Raw genomic sequence first — 22,872 nt, 5'->3', positions numbered from 1 at the left:
GTCCGGAGCCTGTGCTCCGCAACGTGAGAGGCCCGCGTAACGCAAAAAAAAAAAAAAAAAAAAAAAAAAAGAGTTGTTAAATTCTCTTCTGCTGATGCTATATTTCAAGTCCATGTGTGTAAGTTACCACTTGTCTTCTGGCTGGAACCCTAACCACCTTGTTCACCCACTTTCTGAGGGAAAACAGGCACTATGGCCCAAGCCAATACCTTACAATTCCATAGTTGAAGACTCATGTTAAGGACATCAGGTAACTCCAGATTTACAAAGTATATACAAGGAAACTGAACTGTAAGAAATAACTCCAGCTTTCATTCACGGAAATTGCATCTCTTATCTTTGTAGCTCTTGTTGCTATTTGGTACCTAACATAGCGCCTGGAACATATGATGTCCCAATAAATGTTCTGCTATTGAGCAAATGACATATTGAAGCCTGAGAAAATGGGTGGAGCTGGTAACTTCAGTTGAGACAGGCTTGATTAAGTTATTGGGCATCTCTGCAAATGAGCAGAAACCTGAAGATTTCTCCCGGTGAGGAAAGTTGATGGGGAGCACACACACACACAGAGAGAGAGCTGCCTTTAAAACAGGAACTGGCAGGTTCTTGCTTCCGTACAGGAGAGATGGCAAATGTGAGGAAGCTGGGTTTCTGAGAAAGATAAATCAAGTCTGCCGGTAAGGCTGGAGCTCATGTTAGCGTATGATGCAGCATAGGTGAGTGATTTCTAGAAGATTACTGGAGATTCCATTAAGTCCAGTTTCTATGTTCATTCAGTTCTGCCTCTAGCCAGATGCTTAACCCTTTTCCCAAGATAAAGCCAAAGACATAGACTATAACTGGAGTTGTAGGAATCGCCCTCTGCTGTGACATTCACATCCAGCTGTAGCCAGGCACTGATGTTAGGATCAGAAATCTGTAAATTAATTTAAGTCCATAATTTTACAGGAGAATTTTTCTTCCTGGTTTCCTAGCAAAGTGTCATTAGAAAACTCACTGTCTTTTCTTATCACTAAGGAAGCAAAGGTTTTCCTTCAATCAGGTCATGAGAGTCCAAGAATTCGAGAAAGCCAGGGTTGCTGGGGCAGCTGGAGGGAGGACCCACTCTTTTCATTATTCTTCTTCCCACCCTTGGAAGGTCATGATCATTCTTTTTTTTTTTTTTTTTGCGGTACGCGGGCCTCTCACTGTTGTGGCCTCTCCCGCTGCGGAGCACAGGCTCCGGACGCGCAGGCCCAGCGGCCATGGCTCACGGGCCCAGCCGCTCCACGGCATGTGGGATCCTCCCGGACCGGGGCACGAACCCATGTCCCCTGCATCGGCAGGCGGACTCTCAACCACTGCGCCACCAGGGAAGCCCTCATGATCATTCTTTAATGTCAAGTGCAAACATCCCATTCCCATCCAACTTAGCCTTTCTCTGTCATCTCCCACCATCTTGATCAAGACACTAGTGGTAGCACATGTCAGCTGGTATTCCCTCTGCCTATCCACGTCTGCTCCCCTCTGCTAGACTGTGAGCTCCATTTGCCTCTAGTACCTAGTGCAAGACTTGGCACAAAAATGCCACTGAATTGAATTGAACCCAGGAATGGAAGGCACAGGGGCAGCCGTGTGGACACACTCCCTCCACTCCTCGCTAGAACCCTCCCCACAGGAGTTACTAAAGGTATTGAAGGTGTGCACTTCTCATTATGCAAATCTCTGTTTTTATGGGACCCAGCATGCAAGAGTCAGAGGTCCAACTGCTACAGGATGCCAAACATTTCACTGAGCAAATACAACAGCAGCAGTTTCACCTGAAGCAGGCTGACAATTTTCCACAGGCATTCCCCACCGAGGTCTCCAAAATGAGAGAACAACTTCTCAAGTATCAAAATGAATACCGTGCAGTGACGGAAAGAGAGTTCCACAATCAGTACAGCTTGAAGAGGTAAGTACACGATTCTCTCAAGCTCGCTGAAGACAGATACAAGCAGAGCTGTTTGCACATAAACGAAATGAAAAAAATTAGACTAACTGAAGAAGGAATTTTAGGTACAGTGAGTATGAGAGACCAGTGCTAAGAGGACTACAAGCCTAGCTCTTTCCTTGATTCCCTAGAACAGGCAGTCCCTGAAAAAGAAGGTTACACAACTTGCAGTAAAAAGCTCAGGTGACAGGGAGACGCTCTCAGGAAGAGGAGATCCCTGTAGTGGTTTCCGTGTGTCAGGAAAGCCATACCCATCAGGAGCTGCAACCACAGAACACACTCCATAGAACCAGGACTTGGCACACACTCTCCGCCTTTCCAGCCCTGGTGGTGGCCCCTTATCCCTTTGTGATATCAGATCCTATGTCTGCATGGCCAGTACCCCACAAGCACTTGCCAAACAAGCCGTATGTGAATGGTGACATCTGTTTCACTTGATTCTTCTAATATAGGAATGGGGACCACATAGTCAACCTTACTCTCCTATGACCAGACTATTCCTTAGGATCAAGGAAGAAAGTGATACCCTTTTGGAAGACACATTCAGTTATCCAAATCTGGAGGATGTCATTCAGTGAACTAAAGCAGAAATGTATTGCTAGAAGGGATAAATGTTATTTCTAAAATCTCCTCTAACATTCCTCCTGTGAATAGCAAGTCAGTGAAAGAGTTTGTTCAGCAAATCACACTATTTAGATTGAATTTCAAAACAACTGCAATCAAGGTTTTGTGCTATGTGCTGTGCCTGGGTACCGGAGAGAAAGCCAAACCATCTCTCCTAGAATTTGTTACCATTTAAGGTGACAGACCTTTCTCTGGCTTTTTTTTTTTTTTTTTTTTTTTTGCGGTACGCGGGCCTCTCACTGCTGTGGCCTCTCCCGTTGTGGAGCACAGGCTCCGGACGCGCAGGCTCAGCGGCCATGGCTCATGGGCCCAGCCGCTCCGCGGCATGTGGGATCCTCCCGGACCGGGGCACGAACCCGTGTCCCCTGCATCGGCAGGCGGACTCTCAACCACTGTGCCACCAGGGAAGCCCTCTCTGGCTATTTTTAAGAGTAGGCAGAGTTGCCTCAGAGTGAATGTAACTCAGTCCTGCCAAGAGATAAGCGAATGACTTCAGGGACCTCTGGAGGACTCTGCCCACCCTGGTTTTGAATCCTCTCTTTGGGGCCTATTATTTCAACTGGGGGATGAAGAAGACTAGCTTAATCAGGCGAATTATATTCAGGGGCAAAGAAATCTGAGTTCTTCTTTGTCTTTCAGTCTAAACTTGTTTCAGGCTCACCAGTGAGATCTGTAAAAAGAAAGCCTAACTATTTCTGTGCTCTGTAAGCACTCTTTCAGTTGAGAAAATAATGAAATTAAAACAATTGGTGGCTGTTCATTAGTATTGAAAATATGAATGCTTGACATTTCCACAAAAGGGTAAGAGGGACCATAAGTCAGTTGATATTTAAATTGTTTAAAATTTCCAAGTATTCCTGCCAAGGGGAGAAGAAAAAAAAGAAAAAGACCAGAACTCTTGCCTTTTAGGTATAGACAGGCAAATTGTTCATTGAGTTGCTTGGGATGCGGCTGGAGGTGGAGAACTGTACACAGTGACCTACAGTACACAAGGACATTCAAAATTAACGTTTGCAGAAATGTTCCGTGTGTATTCTTTTTGCATTTGTTATCATGTAATACTGTAGCTTAAGCAAACTCCCTTGCATTCTCAAATACTAGCAGCGCAAGAATTAACAAACTTATTTTCATAAAAATAATGGTGATACCAAAAGAAATACCAGGAAAGAATTATAGGCTGTATACTTCATTGGCTTAACATAGGTAACATTACATGGTACGGAAACAAATTCACTCAACACTCCCTCCCCAGGAAAAAAGTAGATATTTCCATCCCCACATAAAAATAAAGAAACTAAGCCAGGGAGAGGAAGGGAAAACAAAACAAAACAAAACTATTCATCCAAATATTCAGATGATATTTTTCAAATCAGCACAACAAAATCTCAGTTTATTCAGAGCCTGAATAACAGAAGACCAAATAACTAGCACTCCTCCACCCCAGCATCTTTAGGAACTTCTGACTCACTGGCAGCTACTAAGAACAATATACTGTTCACATATGCTAGAGAAAAGATATTCCTGTAGAATTTGGTTGAGTTTCTTATGTTTTCACATAATATAAACTCCTATTAAATGCTAATGGTGAGCATAATTACATGACTGGTTAAAAATTAAATCTGTTACAAGAGCTCCTGGTTTTGGATTCATATTCATAGATGATCTCTTGATAAATATGCAGTTCAGGAAAGAATATGTAACCTACTTAAATAAATTAAGTAAATACATTACAAATAAGTAATGAAGTGATTAAATAAACACTGTTGAGAACTTATTTCAGAAACAAAGTAGAAGTCATTATCTTTCCAAAAACTTTCCCTGAAAAGACTTTTTAGTATTTTTTCAAGGTTTTCCTCGCCTTCACTTTGTTACGTTTTGGGGGCTTCTCTGCTTACTAGTTAAGTCCTGAGATTTGGATGGCAAATCAATTGTGTCTCTCGTGATAAATCTGATATATTCTGATAAGTCTCCGTCAGCTGGGGAGACAGGGCCGTGGTCGGTCAGTGCTGTCTGTCATGGGTGTGGACGTGGAGAGGGGGACACGCGTGCTGCACGTGCGCAGGACTATCACAGTGTGATTGTGGCCTTAGTAACTATTTCCTCTCCCACAGCTGCTTCCCTGTTGGTGCTCACCCAGGGGTTTAGCAGTCATTTTCCATTCTTAGTCCAACAGTAACAGCAAAATTGGAACCAAGAAACAAACAGATCTGGTAAGAAAGGAACAGAGGGATTATTTTAGTGATGTCTCTGGAATTCCAGAAAGTTAGAATATGACAGAGGGCCATACAGTGCATCAGGATTAGTAGTAAGGAAAAACTCACAGCCGGAGCAGATTTTACCTTCTAAACATTAAAAAAAAAAAAAAAAAAAAAAAAAAAAACACCTTTCCTGCTCCCCCTGTGCCAACCAAGAACAGAGAACAGGTTTTGCAGTGTATAGTCCTCATAACTGAGAGAGAAACACCCAAGATACACATTTACAAGGCAGATCCAACCCTAAAACTAACGATTCCACTTTCTGTCCAGGCCTCCCCACTCAAGGCGATGTTTGAATTGCTTACAGACTTCCTGTGTGATTCTGATTCATGTCAGAGACTGAGAACTGCTGGTCCACAGAGTGATCCTCAGCACTGACTACTCTAAGAATCACCTGAGTCTTCTCTCAGTGGCCACTCAGTCTGTGCTCCAGCACCTCCAACGATGCGGGCTCACAACCTCCCACAGCAGCCCAGCCCAGCCCAGCCCAGCCCAGCCCAGCTTTGGGCAGCCTGACTCTTAGATGGCTTTCGCTTGTATTGGTCCAGAAATCTTCTTTCTTATAACTTCCACCCATTCAGGCTGGTTCTACTCCTGATGTGGATGATGCCTCTTGCAATTGGCAGCACACAGGGCTTCCAGCAGTCCCTCTTCACCCACAAGTCCTTAAAACCAAAATCCTTTGATGACATGGTTTCAGTTTGGACTCTTGCTGTAGAAAAGTAATGAATCCTGAGGAGCTCTGACACTGAACCACCCCTTAGTCAGAAAAGCTGAAAATGTCAGATTTAGATTTTAATGTCAGTTTGAAAGTTTACAGGTTTATGTATATCAAGAGGCACACATAGGGCTTCCCTGGTGGCGCAGTGGTTGGGAGTCTGCCTGCTGATGCAGGGGACGAGGGTTCGTGTCCCGGTCTGGGAGGATCCCACATGCCGCGGAGCGGCTGGGCCCGTGAGCCATGGCCGCTGAGCCTGCGCGTCCGGAGCCTGTGCTCCACAACGGGAGAGGCCACAGCAGTGAGGGGCCCGCGTACCGCAAAAAAAAAAAAAAAAAAGGCACACGTACAATAACTTTTTTTCATCCCAGTAATGCCACGCAAAAACGAGAACCCAAAAGGAGAAAACAGACAATGCATAAAGATGTTTATTACATTATTATTTATAAAAACAAAAATCTAAAGCAATCTAACTTCTGAAAAATAGTGGAATATTTCAATAGCAATGTATTCCAGAGGGAGCTTGATACTGAAAAGCACCCTGGAGTCAGACAGAGCTGGGTTTGAAAGTCACTTCAGCCTTGACCGGTGAATTTGGAAGAGGTGCCTAACTCCTCAGTTTCTTCATTTGTACAGTGAAGGTAACAATAGCCACTTAGAAAGGATCTGCAGTTTAGAAATGATGTTTGTGAAGAACCTGGCATACAGTACGTTCAGTATATATTAGATAATATCAATATTAAGGATTATTTTATTATGGTACATCCACCCACTAGAAAACCTTGAAACTAGCTATTAAACTATTAATTATGAAGTCTGTTTTGCAACTTGGGAAACTATTTTAATTACACGTTAGGTAAAAATGGATTCAATCATATATACATATTTAATATAATTTCATTAAAATATACAAGGAAAATAAAAATGATCAATTGTGGTATGAGGGGGTGGGATTATGAATGATGTATTTCTATAAATAAAAGTATACATCTTTTAAAGGAAAAAAGTCAATGTTTCTTAACAAAAAAGAAAAAAAAAATCAGATGGCTTCACAGGTGAATTCTATCAAACATTTAGAGAAGAGCTAACATCAATCCTTCTCAAACTCTTCCAAAAAACTGCAGAGGGAGGAACACTCCCAAATTCATTTTACGAAGCCACCATCACCCTGATACCAAAACCAGAAAAAGATATCACAAAAAAAATTGATAGACCAATATCACTGATGAACACAGATGCAAAATCCTGAACAAAATACTAGCAAACAGAATCCAAAAACATATTAAAAGGATCATACACCATGATCAAGTGGGATTTACCCCAGGGATGCAAGGATTCTTCAATATATGCAAAACAATCAATGTGATACACCATATTAACAAACTGAAGAATAAAAAAACATATGATCATCTCAATAGATTCAGACAAAGCTTTTGACAAAATTCAACACCGATTTATGATAAAAACTCTCCAGAAAAAGGACACAGAAGGAAACTACCTCAACATAATAAAGGCCATATATGACAAACCCACAGCTAACATCATACTCAATGGTGAAAAACTGAAAGCATTTCCACTAAGATCAGGAACAAGACAAGGATGTCCACTCTCATCACTCTTTTCTTTTTTTTTCTTTTTTTTTTTTTGCGGTACGTGGGCCTCTCACTGTTGTGGCCTCTCCCGTTGCAGAGCACAGGCTCCGGATGCACAGGCTCAGAGGCCATGGCTCATGGGCCCAGCCACTCCGCAGCATGTGGGATCCTCCCGGACCGGGGCACGAACCCATGTCCCCTGCATCGGCAGGCGGACTCTCAACCACTGCGCCACCAGGGAAGCCCCTCGTCACTCTTATTCAACATAGTTTTGGAAGTCCTAGCCACGGCAATCAGAGAAGAAAAAGAAATAAAAGGAATACAAATTGGAAAAGAAAAAGTAAAACTGTCACTGTTTGCAGGTGACATGATACTATACACAGAAAATCCTAAAGATGCCACTAGAAAACTACTAGAACTAATCAATGAATTTGGTAAGGTTTCAGGATACAAAAATAATGCACAGAAATCTCTGGCATTCCTATACACTACCAATAAAAAATCAGAAAGAGAAATTAAGAAAATGATCCCATTTACTACGGCAACAAAAATAATAAAATACCTAGGAATAAACCTACCTAAGGAGGTGAAAGACTTGTAATCAGAAAACTATAAAACACTGATGAAAGGAATCAAAGATGACACAGAGATGGAGAAATATACTATGTTCTTGGATTGGAAGAATCAATAGTGTGAAAATGACTATACTACCCAAAGCAATCTACAGATCCAATGCAATCCCTATCAAACTACCAGTGGCATTCTTCACAGAATTAGAACAAAAAAATTTACAATTTGTATGGAAACACAAAAGACCCCGAATAGCCAAAGCAATCTTGAGAAAGAAAAATGGAGCTGGAGGAATCAGGCTTCCTGACTTCAAACTATACTACAAAGCTACAGTAATCAAGACAGTATGGTCCTGACACAAAAACAGAAATATAGATCAATAGTACAGGATAGAAAGCCAAGAGATAAACCCACACACATATGGTCACCTAATTTATGACAAAGGAGGCAAGAACATACAATGGAGAAAAGACAACCTCTTCAATAAGTGGTGCTGAGAAAACTGGACAGCTACATGTAAAAGAATGAAATTAGAACACTACCTAACACATACACAAAAATAAACTCCAAATGGATTAAAGACCTAAATGTAAGACCAGACACTATAAAATTTTAGAGGAAAACATAGGAAAAACACTTTTTGTTTGCACAGCAAAGGAAACCATAAACAAGATGAAAAGACATCCCTCAGAATGGGAGAAAATATTTGCAAATGAAACAACAGACAAAGGATTAATCTCCAAAATATACAAACAGCTCATGGAGCTCAATATCAACAAAACAAACAATTCAATTAAAAAATGGGTGGAAGACCTAAATAGACATTTCACCAAAGAAGACATACAGATGGCCAAGAGGCACATGAAAAGATGCTCAACATCACTAATTATTAGAGAAATGCAACTCAAAAGTACAATGAGGTATCACCTCACACGTCACAATGGCCATTATCAAAAAATCTAGAAACAGTAAATGCTGGAAAGGGTGTGGTGAAAAGTGAACCCTCCTGCTCTGTTGGTGGGAATGTAAATTGATACAGCCACTATGCAGAACAGTTTGGAGGTGCCTTAAAAAACTAAAAACAGAACTACCATATGACCCCGCAATCCCACTCCTGGGCATATACCCTGAGAAAACTATAATTCAAAGAGAGACATGTACCACAATGTTCACTGCAGCACTATTTACAATAGCCAGGACATGGAACCAACCTAAATGTCCATCGACAGATGAATCGATAAAGAAGATGTGGCACATATATACAATGGAATATTACTCAGCCATAAAAAGAAACGAAATTGAGTTATTTGTAGTGAGGTGGATGGACCTAGAGTCTGTCCTACAGAGTGAAGTAAGTCAGAAAGAGAAAAACAAATACCATATGCTAACACTTATATATGGAATCTAAAAAAAATGGCACTGATGAACCTAGTGGCAGGGCAGGAATAAATATGTAGACACAGAGAATGGACTTGAGGACACAGAGCGGGGGAGGGGGAAGCTGGGGTGCAGTGAGAGTAGCTTTGACATATATACACTACCGAATGTAAAATAGTTAGCTAGTGGGAAGCAGCTGCATAGCACAGGGAGATCAGCTCCGTGCTTTGCGATGACCTAGAGAGGTGGGATAGGGAGGCTCAAGAGGGAGGGGATATGGGGATATATGTATGCATATGGCTGACTCACTTGGTTGTACAACAGAAACTAACACAGTATTGTGAAGCAATTACACTCCAATAAAGATTTAAAAAAAGAGAGAAAATGGATGATAGAAATGTAATTTAAAATGTCCTAAAGAATTATCCATTTTATGTTTGTTTAAGAAAATATCATTTTATATTTAAAGAAAAGACTGTAAATCTTATCTTGTGGGAGGGTTTCACATCACCATTTTGAAACTCAGGGACACTCAGGTGGTCTTTACAATCCAGAGATGGCAGCGCACTACCACCCCCTGGTGGCAACACAGCTCAGGTGTAGGATCAACAGCTTGGAAGTAAAATAGCAATTTATACGCAAGCTCTAAAAGGAAAGGCGTAAGGGTTCAAAACTCTGAAAAACTTCAACTTCAGCCTGTGGTCCACACAACTAACCTATATTAAATTCCACATGGTGCATACTTATTACACAAATGTTAATTTACTTTATTGCAAATACAATTTCATAAAAATAAACCTGGTATGCATGCATCTTTAGACCTACTGGCTAGTGGGATCTGATAATTTGATGAAAGCAGTAGCGGCTGTAGCAGTAATCCAGGCAGGTACTAGTCTATTGCAAATAAAATAAAAAGTTCGGAGCCCACCTGAAGGAACTTGAGTCTGGGGGGCAGTTCGTGCTCCCAAGCAGTTACAATATGATGAGAGAACCGCTTTGATGGGTGTGTGTACAGTGTTGAGGCAGGACTGGGGAGGGAGCACCTAAATGGGCCTGTGGGACTCAGTGAAGCCATCACAAAGGATGGACACCAGGTCTGGCAAACACACCTGGGAGTGCATTCTGAGAAGAGAAAATAGAAAGTTATTACTGTGGAAATAGTTTACTTTTTTGTACTTTGTCAAAGTTGTTTTTGTTTTTGTTTTTGTTTTGCAGCTTAATGGAAGAGAAAAGCCTCATAAAAAGGGAATTAGAGAAGATACCTAAGCCAGGAGTAAGTCTTAGATGATCTAGACTTTGTTAAATACAGCTGGATTGAAACACCCCTTTTGATAAATATTAATGTTTATCACAACAACCATACCCTGAAACATTTGAAAGACCCAGAAATCTTAACAATGGATGGTGCTGAAAGGAATATCTGCATAACTTTTACAGTAAACATAAGTGGTGCCTATTATAGGATTTAGCTATTTGGCATCTAATTCAGGTTATGTTTAGTTGGACAATATCTGCTTTGTTTTCAGAAGAAAAAAGGGTTGGCACTTAAAAACAGTATGTTTGCTATAGCTATTACTCTCATAGCTTCCTGACTGTCTCAAGCTTATTACAAGAAATTTTTATAAAGGTGTATCACTTATTAATTCCTGCCTAACAAACTGCCCCAAAACATAGTGGTTTAAAACAACAGCCATTTCTTATTTTCCTCAGTTCTGAATTCTTCTGGTCTGAGCTGGCTCACTTGGAGCTGGAAGGCTTAGGATGGCTTCATTCAGATGTCAGCCAGTTGGGCCGCTAGTTGGTCTAAGGTCACATGTCACTGGTTACTCTCATGACGGTGGAAGGGTTTCCAGTCTCAGGAAAGAGACAGACAGTCTCAAGGGAGGGCAAACCCCAACACACGCACTTTTCAAGCCTCTGCTTAAATCACTGTTGGTAACATCCCATTGGTCCAAGCAAGTCGCATGGTCACATCTAGAATCAATGGGGAAAGAAACAGGTCCTACCTCTTAATGGGAATAAGGACAAAGACATATTGCAAAGAGGCATGCAAACAAGAACAGGAGGAATTTATGTCCCTATTTTTGCAATCCATCATAGAAAGTAAATACAGAGATCATCACACTTTGCATTGCTTTCACCTTCTAAATGGTTATATTTTAAAAGTATGTTGGTGGTGGTCTAATTCCAAGGCATAGGGTAAAATGCCTTTACTCTATATGCATAGAGTAAAATGCTATAATATATGAGAATGAATATATTGATACATCATATTATATATTAATATAATTATGTATATATTATATACTAGTACAGAAGTATTCCTAACCATCATTTTCAACACAGATTCTGTGGGAAAAAGCATTTTGAATCTTAGTTCCTGACCATAGATAGGATCACCAGTTTTACCCTCTCAAAGCCACAGTGGAGGAGGAGGAGGGTGATATGCAGAAAGGCCAGAGCAGGCTAAATGGATCCTTCCACTTAGGCATCAGTAACGTGTGGACCTTCTGAGCATAAGAAGGCTTTTCTGTCACAAGCCAAACACTCCCCAGATAATCAGTCATGGGAAACAAAGACCTGTTAGGAGTCTGGGGCAGAGGGCATTTGGGGATAATGTGCCTGACTTAGAGAAGTAATATTAATAAGAGAGCAGGGGATTAAGGAGTGCCAAGGATAAGATATTCCAAATATGAACTTCCTAATCTTTAATTCTCATGTGTGACTCAGGATAACCATAAACCTGATATTCAAAGATTATTTGCATCTGGTGTTGCCAAATCACAAAGCCACTAGAAAAAAGGCTGGACATTTTTACTACAGCTTTTTGGTATGAAATAAATATGAACTCAGAAAAAGGAAACACTTAAAATGTAGGAAGATAAAAAAGAGCATTAATTGAAAAATGAGTTCAAATCTAATGTAAGCTGTTTAACACACGCAGTACAATTGCCATGCCTTTATTGAAGAGGTCAGAAATCATAAGGTGCATTTAACTTTGCAAGAAATCACTCATGAATCTCAAAACAAATATAATCACAATGGTGAGTAAAATTGTTTTTAATTTGATTTTTAGGGAGACAAATGTTTGCTCAGACTCTGTATAATCTGATCATTTTCATGACTTTTAAAGGAAATAGAGAAGAAGATGAGAATATTGAGAGAAAGCACTGAAGAATTACGTAAGGAAGTAATGCAGAAGAGATTAGAAATTAAAAATTTACGGGAAGATTTGACATCCAAGCAAAAGCAATTACTAAAGGAGCAGAAGGAACTAGAAGAATTGTTCGAATATCAGGTCACCTTAAAGGTATGTTACTCACAGCTCATAAATATTTAAACATTGTGCCTGCAAGGACATAAAGGTGCATGGGTATGAAGATTGACTGCAAATGTTTGATAAAGACCAAACACAAACTGAAATGTTCTGCACTGTGACTGATCCTATCAAACTAAACCTGGGCTCTGGGACTTCACAGAAGACTCTGGAGTGTTCGGTAGCATCACTCTAAATTGGAGTCCTGACCTGGGGCAAAGGCCTCTCTAAACCTCACCAAGCAGTTTTCTGTATTGGAAATGAGTGTCACAAACACAATCACTTCCTTCAAGGGCAACCAAGTGTTCTCACCTCTCTTGTATACCGTTATTACTGCATCCTTCTTTGTCTGCTTGATTCCACTTCACTTCCCGCTCACCGTGAAAGTGATGCAAGGCCTGTATTTATGTTTTAGGAGATAATTAAATTTCATTTTATTTTGAAACCTTTGTATAATGGGTCTCAAAACAATCGAAGTAACCTAGACTTATGTCTTAAAACTACATCTGAGACACCTTGGCTTAGCGGACAGTTATGATTCACTTTGACCTCCTTTTCCTTAAGAGTCAGAGCAGTCGGCCAAGACGCACCCAGCTGCCACCCGGAACACAGGCACTGAGCACAGGTGGATTTACAAGGACCCCAATGAAACTAAGGCTTCACACGCACGAACCACCGCCAAGGCCCTGAACCTAATTATCATTTATAACTTTTGATTCTTTTTCTTAAAAAGAGCTCCCCAGGACTTCCCTGGTGGCACAGTGGTTAAGAATCCACCTGCCAAGGCAGGGAACACGTGTTCGAGCCCTGGTCCGGGAAGATCCCACATGCCACAGAGCAACTAAGCCCGCGAACCACAACTACTGAGCCTGCGCTCTAGAGCCCGCGAGCCACAGCTACTGAGCCTACGTGTCTGGAGCCCATGCTCCGCAACAAAGACAAGCCACTGCAATGAGAAGCCCGCGCACCACAACGAAGAGTAGCCCCCGCTCGCCGCAACTAGAGCAAGCCTGTGCACAGCAACGAAGACCCCACGCAGCCATAAATAAACTAATAAATTTATAAATAAATATATATATAATACTTAAAAAAAAAGAAGAGCTCCTCAAATTGTACAAGTTTCAGCCTCACAAAATTTAGATCTGCCTCAAGACTGAGCAAGATCCCAGGGAGAAATGCACCACACTGCAGGGATGTCTTCAACCCCCAAGCATCCCTGTCACGCCACACCCCAGGGTCCGGTGTGATCCTCAGCCAGGAAGGGGCTCTTCCACAACCCCTGCCACGTACATAAGATTCTTGAGGTTAAAAGTGAATCTTCTGCAAATCCACAGAGCACAGTGCAAAGTGGCGTCAGACAAAACTAGCCTCTAATCTTGGCCTTGCCATTTACAAGCTGTGTGAGTCTGGGAAAATTATGTACCTTCACTTAGCCTCGGTCTTAGGCAGGGTTCCCTAGAAGCAGAGATTAAGACAAGTATTCACTGAGCAGGAGCTCTAAGGAGGATCCCATAGGGTAGCGAGGGAAACAGGCTAGAGGTGGGGTTCGAAGCCGGGCCAAAATATGGTTTCAGGAGAACCCTCCCGGCAACCTGATGCCATGAATTGCACCGCAGAGGTTGTTCCACCCTGAGGCAGAGGGATGGGCTGCTATACCTCCACATGGGTCACAGCCTGCCTCCCTCCGCCTTCCACCCCCCATCCCCCGAGACAAGGCAGCTCTGCCAGCCATGGCAATCCTGTGGAGAGAACAAGCATGAGCTGTCAGGAGCCTGTGTAACCTCTGAGGGATGGGTGTACCTCCATAAAGGCAATCTAGGCAGAGTGCCCAGAGGTTGTGTTACACTCAGTTAGCTTCTCTTTAAAATGGTAACAACCATTACCATCTTGTAAGGTCATGATGAATATGAAACGGAATAATTAAAGCACACTGCATAGTACAGGACAGAGAGTAAGAATTCTACACCTTGTAGTTCTTTTCTCTTTCCTGTTTAATTTGCTTGACTGCTTCTGGTCCAAGACTACATAATTTAACATGGTTCCATTTCTTTACTAGGATGAAGTGGTCCACCATCAATCCATTCCTCTACAAACTGGAAAAGAGATAGAAAAAACAACACGCAACAAAGTGTATGGCTTGATTTTATTTTTTATCCCTCCCAGCCCACGCTCCCCCAAGTTGTGTGTGCATGCTAAAACAAGAATATTAACCACTGAACATATCAAATTACCATTATAATTTTAGAGATATCTGCATTTGGCCCTGTCTAGGTTGTATATATCAAGTTCTTCAGGAGAATGCAGTGCAGCACATTACTGTCATTCCTAGCATTTATGTCTTAATTTGGGGACAATATTCTCTTTCCAATTTTATATCATATCTCTATGGAGAACACCAACTGACTTTAACAGATCTGTGTATGGAATAAATTATTGGAACTGGGTAGAATTTCATGGTCTAGATATGTGTTGGCCAGCCAGATGCCTAAAGCCCAAGTGACAGTAACTCTTCACTTGCCAGCTATTCATGTGTGTAAGACCCCCAAGCATTCAGAGGAGATTTGGAGGCACAAGTCACTGAGGAATTCTCAAGGTTTGGAGGAACCGGAAAGGATAAAGATAAGTGAAGATACAAAAATCTGGAGAAGTCCTAGGACTGCTCTGGTGACTGATCTTAAAAGAAGAGGGAAAAAAGGCAGCAGATACTAGTAATGTTTCTAAAAGCCAAGCCCACTAGCACCAAAGTTGAGAAATTTGTCAATTCAGGGAGGCTGGTCAGGATGAGGGTAGAATCTCAGGAGACGGTAGCAGAAGGGATCTGGGGAGAAAGTGGGGAGGCTGGACAAATCCCTGCCCTCAGTGGCACTCAGTGGAGATATCCCCTCAGTCCCACTCATTTGTGGTCTTCACCCACTTCTGACATCACTGAATTTATGACTAGCCCTTCTGTTGCCTGGTCAGAAAGTAAAAATAGGTAGACAGCCTGGGCTCAAAATAAGGCAAACTCAGGTGTGTGTTGTGTACCTATGTATATGTGTATGTATGTATCCCTCACAGAGAAATGGAAAAGAGAAAACTTGTCGTGGAATATGAACTCAAAGAGCTAAATGACTCCCTAAAGAAAGTTGAAACCAAAATTAATGCTGTAATGGAAGAAAAGGAGGACATAATAAAGGAAGTTGAAGGCAAACGAGCCTTGCTTGAAACTAAAGAACGAGAGTATAACCAGTTGGTCAAGCTACTGGAATTAACCAGAGAGAACGAAGCAACTTCACTAACTGAAAGGTTAGTTATATTAATGTGTTTCTGTCATCTACATTTTCTTCAATTTATATTTGAGGATTCAAAACATAATCTCAAACATTTATATTGATTCAATAAACATTTTTATAGAATTTTACCATTTTTACCATTAATAAAAATATATTATTAAATAAAGCATTTCAAAGTATTTCTCCATCCTATATTTTTCACTGCCCTCAATTTCCTGTACCCAAAAACTTAAGGACACAATCTATCGCATTTTTTTCAGTTTCTAAAACGTGCCTCTGGGAAATTATATCCCTGGAGTATGCTATAATTGAGGGATTTTTTTCCCTGAAAATTATTGTATTCTGAGGTAATCATGATTTTTGCCTAATGGGAGCAATTTTGTGGTGTGAGTCTCTGGCATAGTGTTAATTTCCATTTTTAAGCAAAATTTCAGGGAGACTAGGAACTTCTGCCTCCGCCAATTTGCTCTTCCGTGTGGGTTTTTTTAGTGGCTGTGACTCTGAGAAGAACTTGCAAACAGAATTGCTTTGGGCATTACTTACAATTTGATTCTAGCATGAGAATAGTTCTGTATGCACCTGCTGAGCACACTGTCTTGAAAAACATGAAGGACAGTTGATGACAAATCACTTTCATATTCTCTTTTTACCTGGAATAGAGGGATCTTGGACCTCAATTTACGAAACTGTCTCATTGACAAGCAAAACTACCATGATGAACTTTCTCGTAAGCAGAGAGAGAAAGAGCGAGATTTTCGAAATTTAAAAAAAATGGAGCTACTCTTGAAAGTGTCCAGGGATGCACTCACTCAAACTCAAGCACTGCATCAAAGGCTTCTGTTAGAGGTGGGTGCTAAACACCACTATTGGGTTTGTAAGCTCTGTGACGTCTTTTTGTTTTTTGGGGTTTTTTGTTTGGTGGTTTTTTTTTTTTTCCTTTGGGCCGCGCTGGTGCGGCTTGTGGGATCTTAGCTCCCCAGCCAGAGACTGAACTCAGGCCCTTGGCAGTGAGAGTGCAGAGTCCTAACCATTGGACCGCCAGGGAATTCCCTCAGTGCTGTCTTTTTTAAGCAAAAATATTTCAAGAATTTGTTTTTGCTGTCAATAGAGAAAGAGGGAAAGGAAAAGAACAGAGAAAAGATAACTTTAAAATGGATCAAACCTGTTATAGAGGCTCTGTCTTATAGTATGTTTCAATCTTTTTGTTAGCCCAAGATCAGAGAAATGTCTTATTGGGATCAAGCATCAGCCTGGCCAGGGGAGGCAGTTTGGCCATCCGGCTCTGGAAGAGCTAATGGGTTCATTACAGGGTAGGACCAAGGGGACCACTATGTTTGAAGGAGTTGAAAGAGTCAGATCCAGAATGGTGTCACTGTAGACTACAATAGTCAGAAACAAGATCAGATCATGTAAATATAGATGGACAGTCAGCCTGTACCTCCAATTAGTCAAGGGCCATCAGAACCCAATGTCTGGCTACCTGGATACTTTTGTGCAGTATCAGAGGTGTACTACAACCAGAGAATGCTCAGTATAGCTGGTACTTTCTTACTACCTCTGCGCTCCCAAACGGAGGGGTTTTGGTCCTGTTGCCTCTGATTCCCTCCTCTCTCATGTGGCACTCCCTGTGCTAATCAACCGAGCAGTGCTAAAAGGCAGTGGATTGTTGAGAGGGCTGCCTCCCTGTGCCCAGGCCTTAGCCAGTGCTTCCTTTGGTGAAAATGAGATCAATCTCTGACATGAAGCAGCTGGGGGTAGAGAAATCATACCTGTTTTCTTCAGGATTGTCATGCTCCCTGACCTTATGGAGGTTCACGACCTCAGAAATGTAAACAGGAGTTTCCAGCTATGGTAGACACTTCTGATCCTAACCTGTAAGCCTAATGCTCTTCTCCTTCTGGGAATATGGAAGGTTTATACTTCCTTGTACCCTCTGCCATTGAGCACGGTCATATGATTGGTTCTGGCCAACGGACTGTGGGCAGAAATGACACATGTTCCTTCCATCCTGGAGCAGTGTGAGACCCTCTAGCTCTTTCCCCCATCCCGTGGCCACTGTGGAAGTACATGATGACATGGAAGTGCTGTAAATGGAAGCATCCAGGAATGCTGAGCCAACTGTGGTCGTGGAGAATCAACTTGACAGGCCACAGGTTTTGTTAGAACAAGAAATAAGCTTTCATGCTTTTGAGCCATGATCGTTGGGCTTGTTTCTTTAGCATAACCTAGCCTATCCTGATTGAAAGACCAAGATTTAGCAAAGTGTGAAAATAATTGGTTAGAGTTATGAGTGTTCTAAATGACTAGGTCTTGGTCTCGCTGTCAGATGGCACTCATGGACCTTTCTTCCTATCTCAATGGGGCAAAATGTGCTTTCACAATTTTGCAAAACAAATAGAACAGTTATTTGTTATTATTAAATAAAACAATGGTATTTATGCTTCTCAACTACTTTTAATAGTTTTATTAAAATTCCTGCATGTAGATTGATTCTTTTATGACAGTGAAATATTTTAAACTACAGAAATGCTTTTTTCCATAAAAGTTTATGTTGTCTGATATTAGTACAATCAACCGTTACACTAGTTTTTTTTTGTTGTTGTTGTTAGATTTTGCGTGATTATTTCCTTAACCATCCATTTACTTTCATTCTCTCTTTGTCCTCATCTAGGTGTGTCTTTCATACGCAGGATATACTTTTTAATATCTAGTCTGAAAACTTATGCCTTTCAGGTTTTGTATTTAGTCCAAAAACATTTAATGTAATTATGGATACACTTGGGCTTATGTCTACCATATTACTATTGCTTTTTCTTTGTCCCATCTATTGTATGTCTCATTTTCTCTCCTATCTTTTCTTCTTTTGGGTTAATCAAAAAGACGAATTGTTCAATTTCTATTTTCTATTGTTCTATTTTCCCCATTTTTTGATATGTATTAGTTTTGCATTCTCTTTCCACCCCTTGAGTGGTTATCCTAAAGATTACACCATTCATCCTTAACTTATTAGAGTCCAGTAAAAATTCTTTTACTACTTCCTGGATAATGCTAGAAACTTTGAAGACTTTAACTCTATTTACCTTTGCAACTCTCATACATTCACATATATTTTTAAAATCCAACTTTTCAAGTTATTCTTACTTGAAGTATTGGCTTACCACAAGCTATTCCATTTTAGCCCAAAGCCTTGCACATTAGGATGTTAAGTTGGAACTTTGGGTAAACACAGACCTTCTGGTACTCCACCTCAATCACGGTGAGATTTACAGTGATTAGCAGCTAAAACATTTCTTCTAAGACCCAGTGGAATCCTAGATGTGATGAGTAGGAAGCTCTTAAGAGCAGCAAATGCTGTTTTTATTGATAATACAATCCCCGTTTATTGACCAAATAACCATAAGTAAGATTTCTTTAAACAATAATAGGAAAAATATTATCATTGCCTTTAGTAATCTATTGTGGTGATTCCAGTAGTAAGTAAAGTCAGTCTGTTAAATATTTGCTAATGCTGACTCAACAAAACATTCCTCTTAAAAGTAAAAAGAAAGATAAATAGAAGTAGTAAGATAATTTGTCACTTAGAGAAATACCTATTAGTGATCTCAAAAGCAGTTATACACTGACAAAAGTCACAATATTGGTTCTAAACTATGACACACCCTAAACAGAATTAAGTTGGTCTCTACCAGAAAATCTCAATTATATAAAATAGAAGGGGTACAGAAACATAATATAAAATGTAATTCTGCCATTTATACTTCCAGTTAAGATATGAAATATTGCAGGAGACCATGGTTCCTGTCATAGTAGCCAGAAAAAAATGGATAAACTAAATATCAGATATTTTAAAAAGACATATGAGAGTTGTGGGAAGTAAATTCTAAAACAGCATAAACACTTCCTAGGTGAACAGAGGCAGGTAGGCTTTTTCCTCCCTGAAGCATTTGCCAAGTCTAGGCATGGGCAGGTAGAAGATGGGCCTCCCAAGAAATAACAAAGCTGGAGGCATAACCCTCCCAGACTTTAGATAATACTACAAAGCTACGGTAATCAAAACAACATGGTACTGGCACAAAAACAGACATATAGATCAATGGAACAGAATAGAGAGCCCAGAAATAAACCCACACATCTTCAGTCAGTTAACCTTCAGCAAAGGAGGCAATAATATACAATGGAGAAAAAACAGTCTCTTCAGCAAGTGGTACTGGGAAAGCTGGACAGCCTCATGTAAATCAATGATATTAGAACACTGCCTGACACCATACACAAAAATAAACTCAAAATGACTTAAAGATTTAAATATAAGACATGAAACCATAAAAATCCTAGAAGAAAACATAGGCAGGGGCTTCCCTGGTGGAGCAGTGGTTAAGAATCTGCCTGTCAATGCAGGGGACACGAGCTCGAGCCCTGGTCCGGGAAGATCCCACATGCTGCGGAGCAACTAAGCCTGTGCGCCACAACTACTGAGCCTGTGCTCCAGAGCCGGTGAGCCACAACTGCTGAAGCCCGCGTGCCTAGAGCCCATGCTCCACAACAAGAGAAGGCACCTCAATGAGAAGCCCGCGCACTGCAACGAAAAGTAGCCCCTGCTCACCGCAACTAGAGAAAGCCCACGTGCAGCAACAAAGACCCAATGCAGCCAAAAATAAATAAATAAAAATAATTTTTTAAAAAAAGAAAACATAGGCAAAACATTCTCTAACATAAATTCTCTTGGGTCAGTCTCCCAAGGCAATAGAAATAAAAGCATAAATAAACAAAGGGAATCTAATCAAACATATAAGCTTTTGCACAGCAAAGGAAAGCATAAACAAAATGAAAAGACAACCAATGGACTGGGAGAAAATATTTGCAAATAATGCAACCGACAGGGATTAATTTCCAAAATATACAAGCAGCTCATACAGCTCAATATAAAAAAAAAGAAAACAAACAACCCAATTAAAAATGGGCAGAGACCTAAACAGACATTTCTCTAAAGAAGACATACAGGTGGCCCTCAGGCACATGAAAAGATGCTCAACATTGCTAATTATTAGAGAAATGCAAATCAGAACTATAATGAAGTATCACCTCACACCAGTCAGAATGGTTATCATCAAAAAGTCTACAAATAATAAAAGCTGGAGAAGGTGTGGAGAAAAGGGAACCCTCCTACACTGTTGGTGGGAATGTAACTTGGTACAAGCATTATGGACAACAGTGTGGAGGTTCCTTAAAAAACTAAAAATAGAGCCACCATATGATCCAGCAATCCCACTCCTGGGCATATAGCGAGAAAAGATGAAAACTCTAATTTGAAAAGATACATCCACCCCAATGTTCATAGCAGCACTTTTGCAATAGCCAAGACATGGAAGCAACCTAAGTGTCCAATCAACAGATGAATGGATAAAGAAGATGTTATATATATATATATATGCACATACACACACATACATACACACACAGAATAGAATATTAGCCATAAAAAAATAAAATCATGCCATTTGCAGCAACATGGATGGACCTAGAGATTACCATACTAAGTGAAGTAAATCAGACACAGAAAGACAAATATCATATGATATCACTTATATGTGGAATCTAAAAAAGTGATACAAATGAACTTATTTACAAAAGAGAAATAGACTCACAGACATAGGAAAAAAAATTATGGTTACCAAAGGGGAAAGGGGAGGGGGAGGGATAAATTAGGGGTATGGGATTAACAGATAAATACCCACATATATAAAATAGGTAAACAACAAGGATTTACTGTATAGCACAGGTAACTATATTCAAGATCTTGTAATAACCTATTATAGAAAAGAATCTGAACCTGTACACCTGAAACTAACATGATATTGTAAATCAACTATAGTTAAATTTTTTAAATAAAGAAATTAGAAACAACAATGTCCTACTGTAAAGCACAGAGAACTATATTCAATATCCTATGATAAACCATAATGGAAAAGAATATTAAAAAGGAATGTGTATATATATGTATAACTGAATCACTTTGCTGTACAGCAGAAATTAACACATTGTAAATCAACTATACTTCAATTAAAAAAATATTAAAACTGAAAAAAAATTGATAATGAATACACAACCTTTAACACCTTCCCAGGCAGAGAGCAAGTGGACATGTTACCTCTTAGTAACAACAGTAGTGCTAACTACATGTGACACACAGCCGCTGGGGATGTGGAAATAAATGCAGCCTATTTGAGAAGCTACAATTAGAAACAAAGAGACCTTATGAACCCTGTTTTCTGCCTTCACTCGAAGGCTCACCTCAGTGGCGCTCATTGCCCAGTAAGTTCCAAGCATAGTAGAGGATAACTCACTGGCCAGGGGCCTCCATCCATTGGCAAAAGGACCACCTCCACGGTAAGAAACATGAGGTTGTGGGGAGTAGGCAGTAGTGCTCAGTGTCTAAACTCAATTCTGGATTGAGAGGAGAATCTTGCTAATTTGCTCCCAACACAAAGCACACAGGAGTGAGTATTTAATGCAAAGTAGAAATGACCGACCATATCCCGAGTCCAGGAATCTGCTGCTCCCAAGAACAGCGAACTGAAACACCAAACTGAAAAGCAAAGTCATTTTGGAAGAAACAATCCAGCCTCACTTGCTCTGGTCACTTACTCTGCTTTGATGACTGCTCTAGGGTCTCTCTCCTTGTGCTGGCTTCCCAGCTCAGAATAGCTGGGGGTCTGGCATTCCTCTCAAGGCAACTGATTTGTACATCATTTTGGCAAGTTTGAGTGTTCATAAAATAAAACTAAATAGTGGCCTAGTGCTTACTTCAAAAAAGAAAAAGAGAATTGAAGATAATGGTTTAAATAACTAAAAAAAAATGTTCATTGCAAGATTATGTTTTTGGTCAATGAATGTAGACTGGAAAGCGTATTCAGGTAAAACTGATAAAAGAAAAATCAGAAGGAAGAAAAAAGAATGACCAATGACTAGAAGAGGCAATTTTTCATGGAGTATAAAGAACCAAGGGTGAGTGCGTATGTTTAAGAGTCTGAACTACTTGGGGTAACTCTAACTGTTCATGGAACACAACAGGGGCCTATACATCCCACACCAAATGGATAAATAATCCCTACTCCTCAAACTCTCACTTAAGAGGTAACATACACAGTCTACCAAAGCAATAGAAATAAAAGCAAAAAT

At 40.4% G+C, this 22,872-nt stretch overlaps 1 protein-coding gene and 1 long non-coding RNA gene across 2 annotated transcripts in view; one reads left to right on the top strand and one right to left on the bottom strand.

The window, feature by feature from the left end:
- CCDC146 (coiled-coil domain containing 146) overlaps positions 1-22,872 on the top strand; it is a gene marked incomplete at its 5' end in the record, with an annotated part of 113,893 nt that overhangs the window by 64,894 nt on the left and 26,127 nt on the right. Inside the window, 6 exons of the mRNA XM_081244969.1 lie at positions 1,724-1,933; positions 10,324-10,381; positions 12,242-12,418; positions 14,481-14,554; positions 15,482-15,709; positions 16,356-16,542. Of these exons, the coding sequence (XP_081101095.1) occupies positions 1,724-1,933; positions 10,324-10,381; positions 12,242-12,418; positions 14,481-14,554; positions 15,482-15,709; positions 16,356-16,542 (934 nt within the window). The remainder of the gene's footprint in view (positions 1-1,723; positions 1,934-10,323; positions 10,382-12,241; positions 12,419-14,480; positions 14,555-15,481; positions 15,710-16,355; positions 16,543-22,872) is intronic.
- LOC308623085 overlaps positions 14,467-22,872 on the bottom strand; it is a 34,075-nt gene continuing 25,669 nt past the window's right edge. Inside the window, exon 4 of the long non-coding RNA XR_014016735.1 lies at positions 14,467-14,517. This is a non-coding gene — a long non-coding RNA (uncharacterized lncRNA). The remainder of the gene's footprint in view (positions 14,518-22,872) is intronic.

Source organism: Mesoplodon bidens (assembly GCF_964165515.1).
Source record: "Mesoplodon bidens genome assembly, chromosome: 9".
Taxonomy (NCBI): Eukaryota; Metazoa; Chordata; class Mammalia; order Artiodactyla; family Ziphiidae; genus Mesoplodon; species Mesoplodon bidens.
This window is presented reverse-complemented; position numbering and strand designations above follow the sequence as displayed.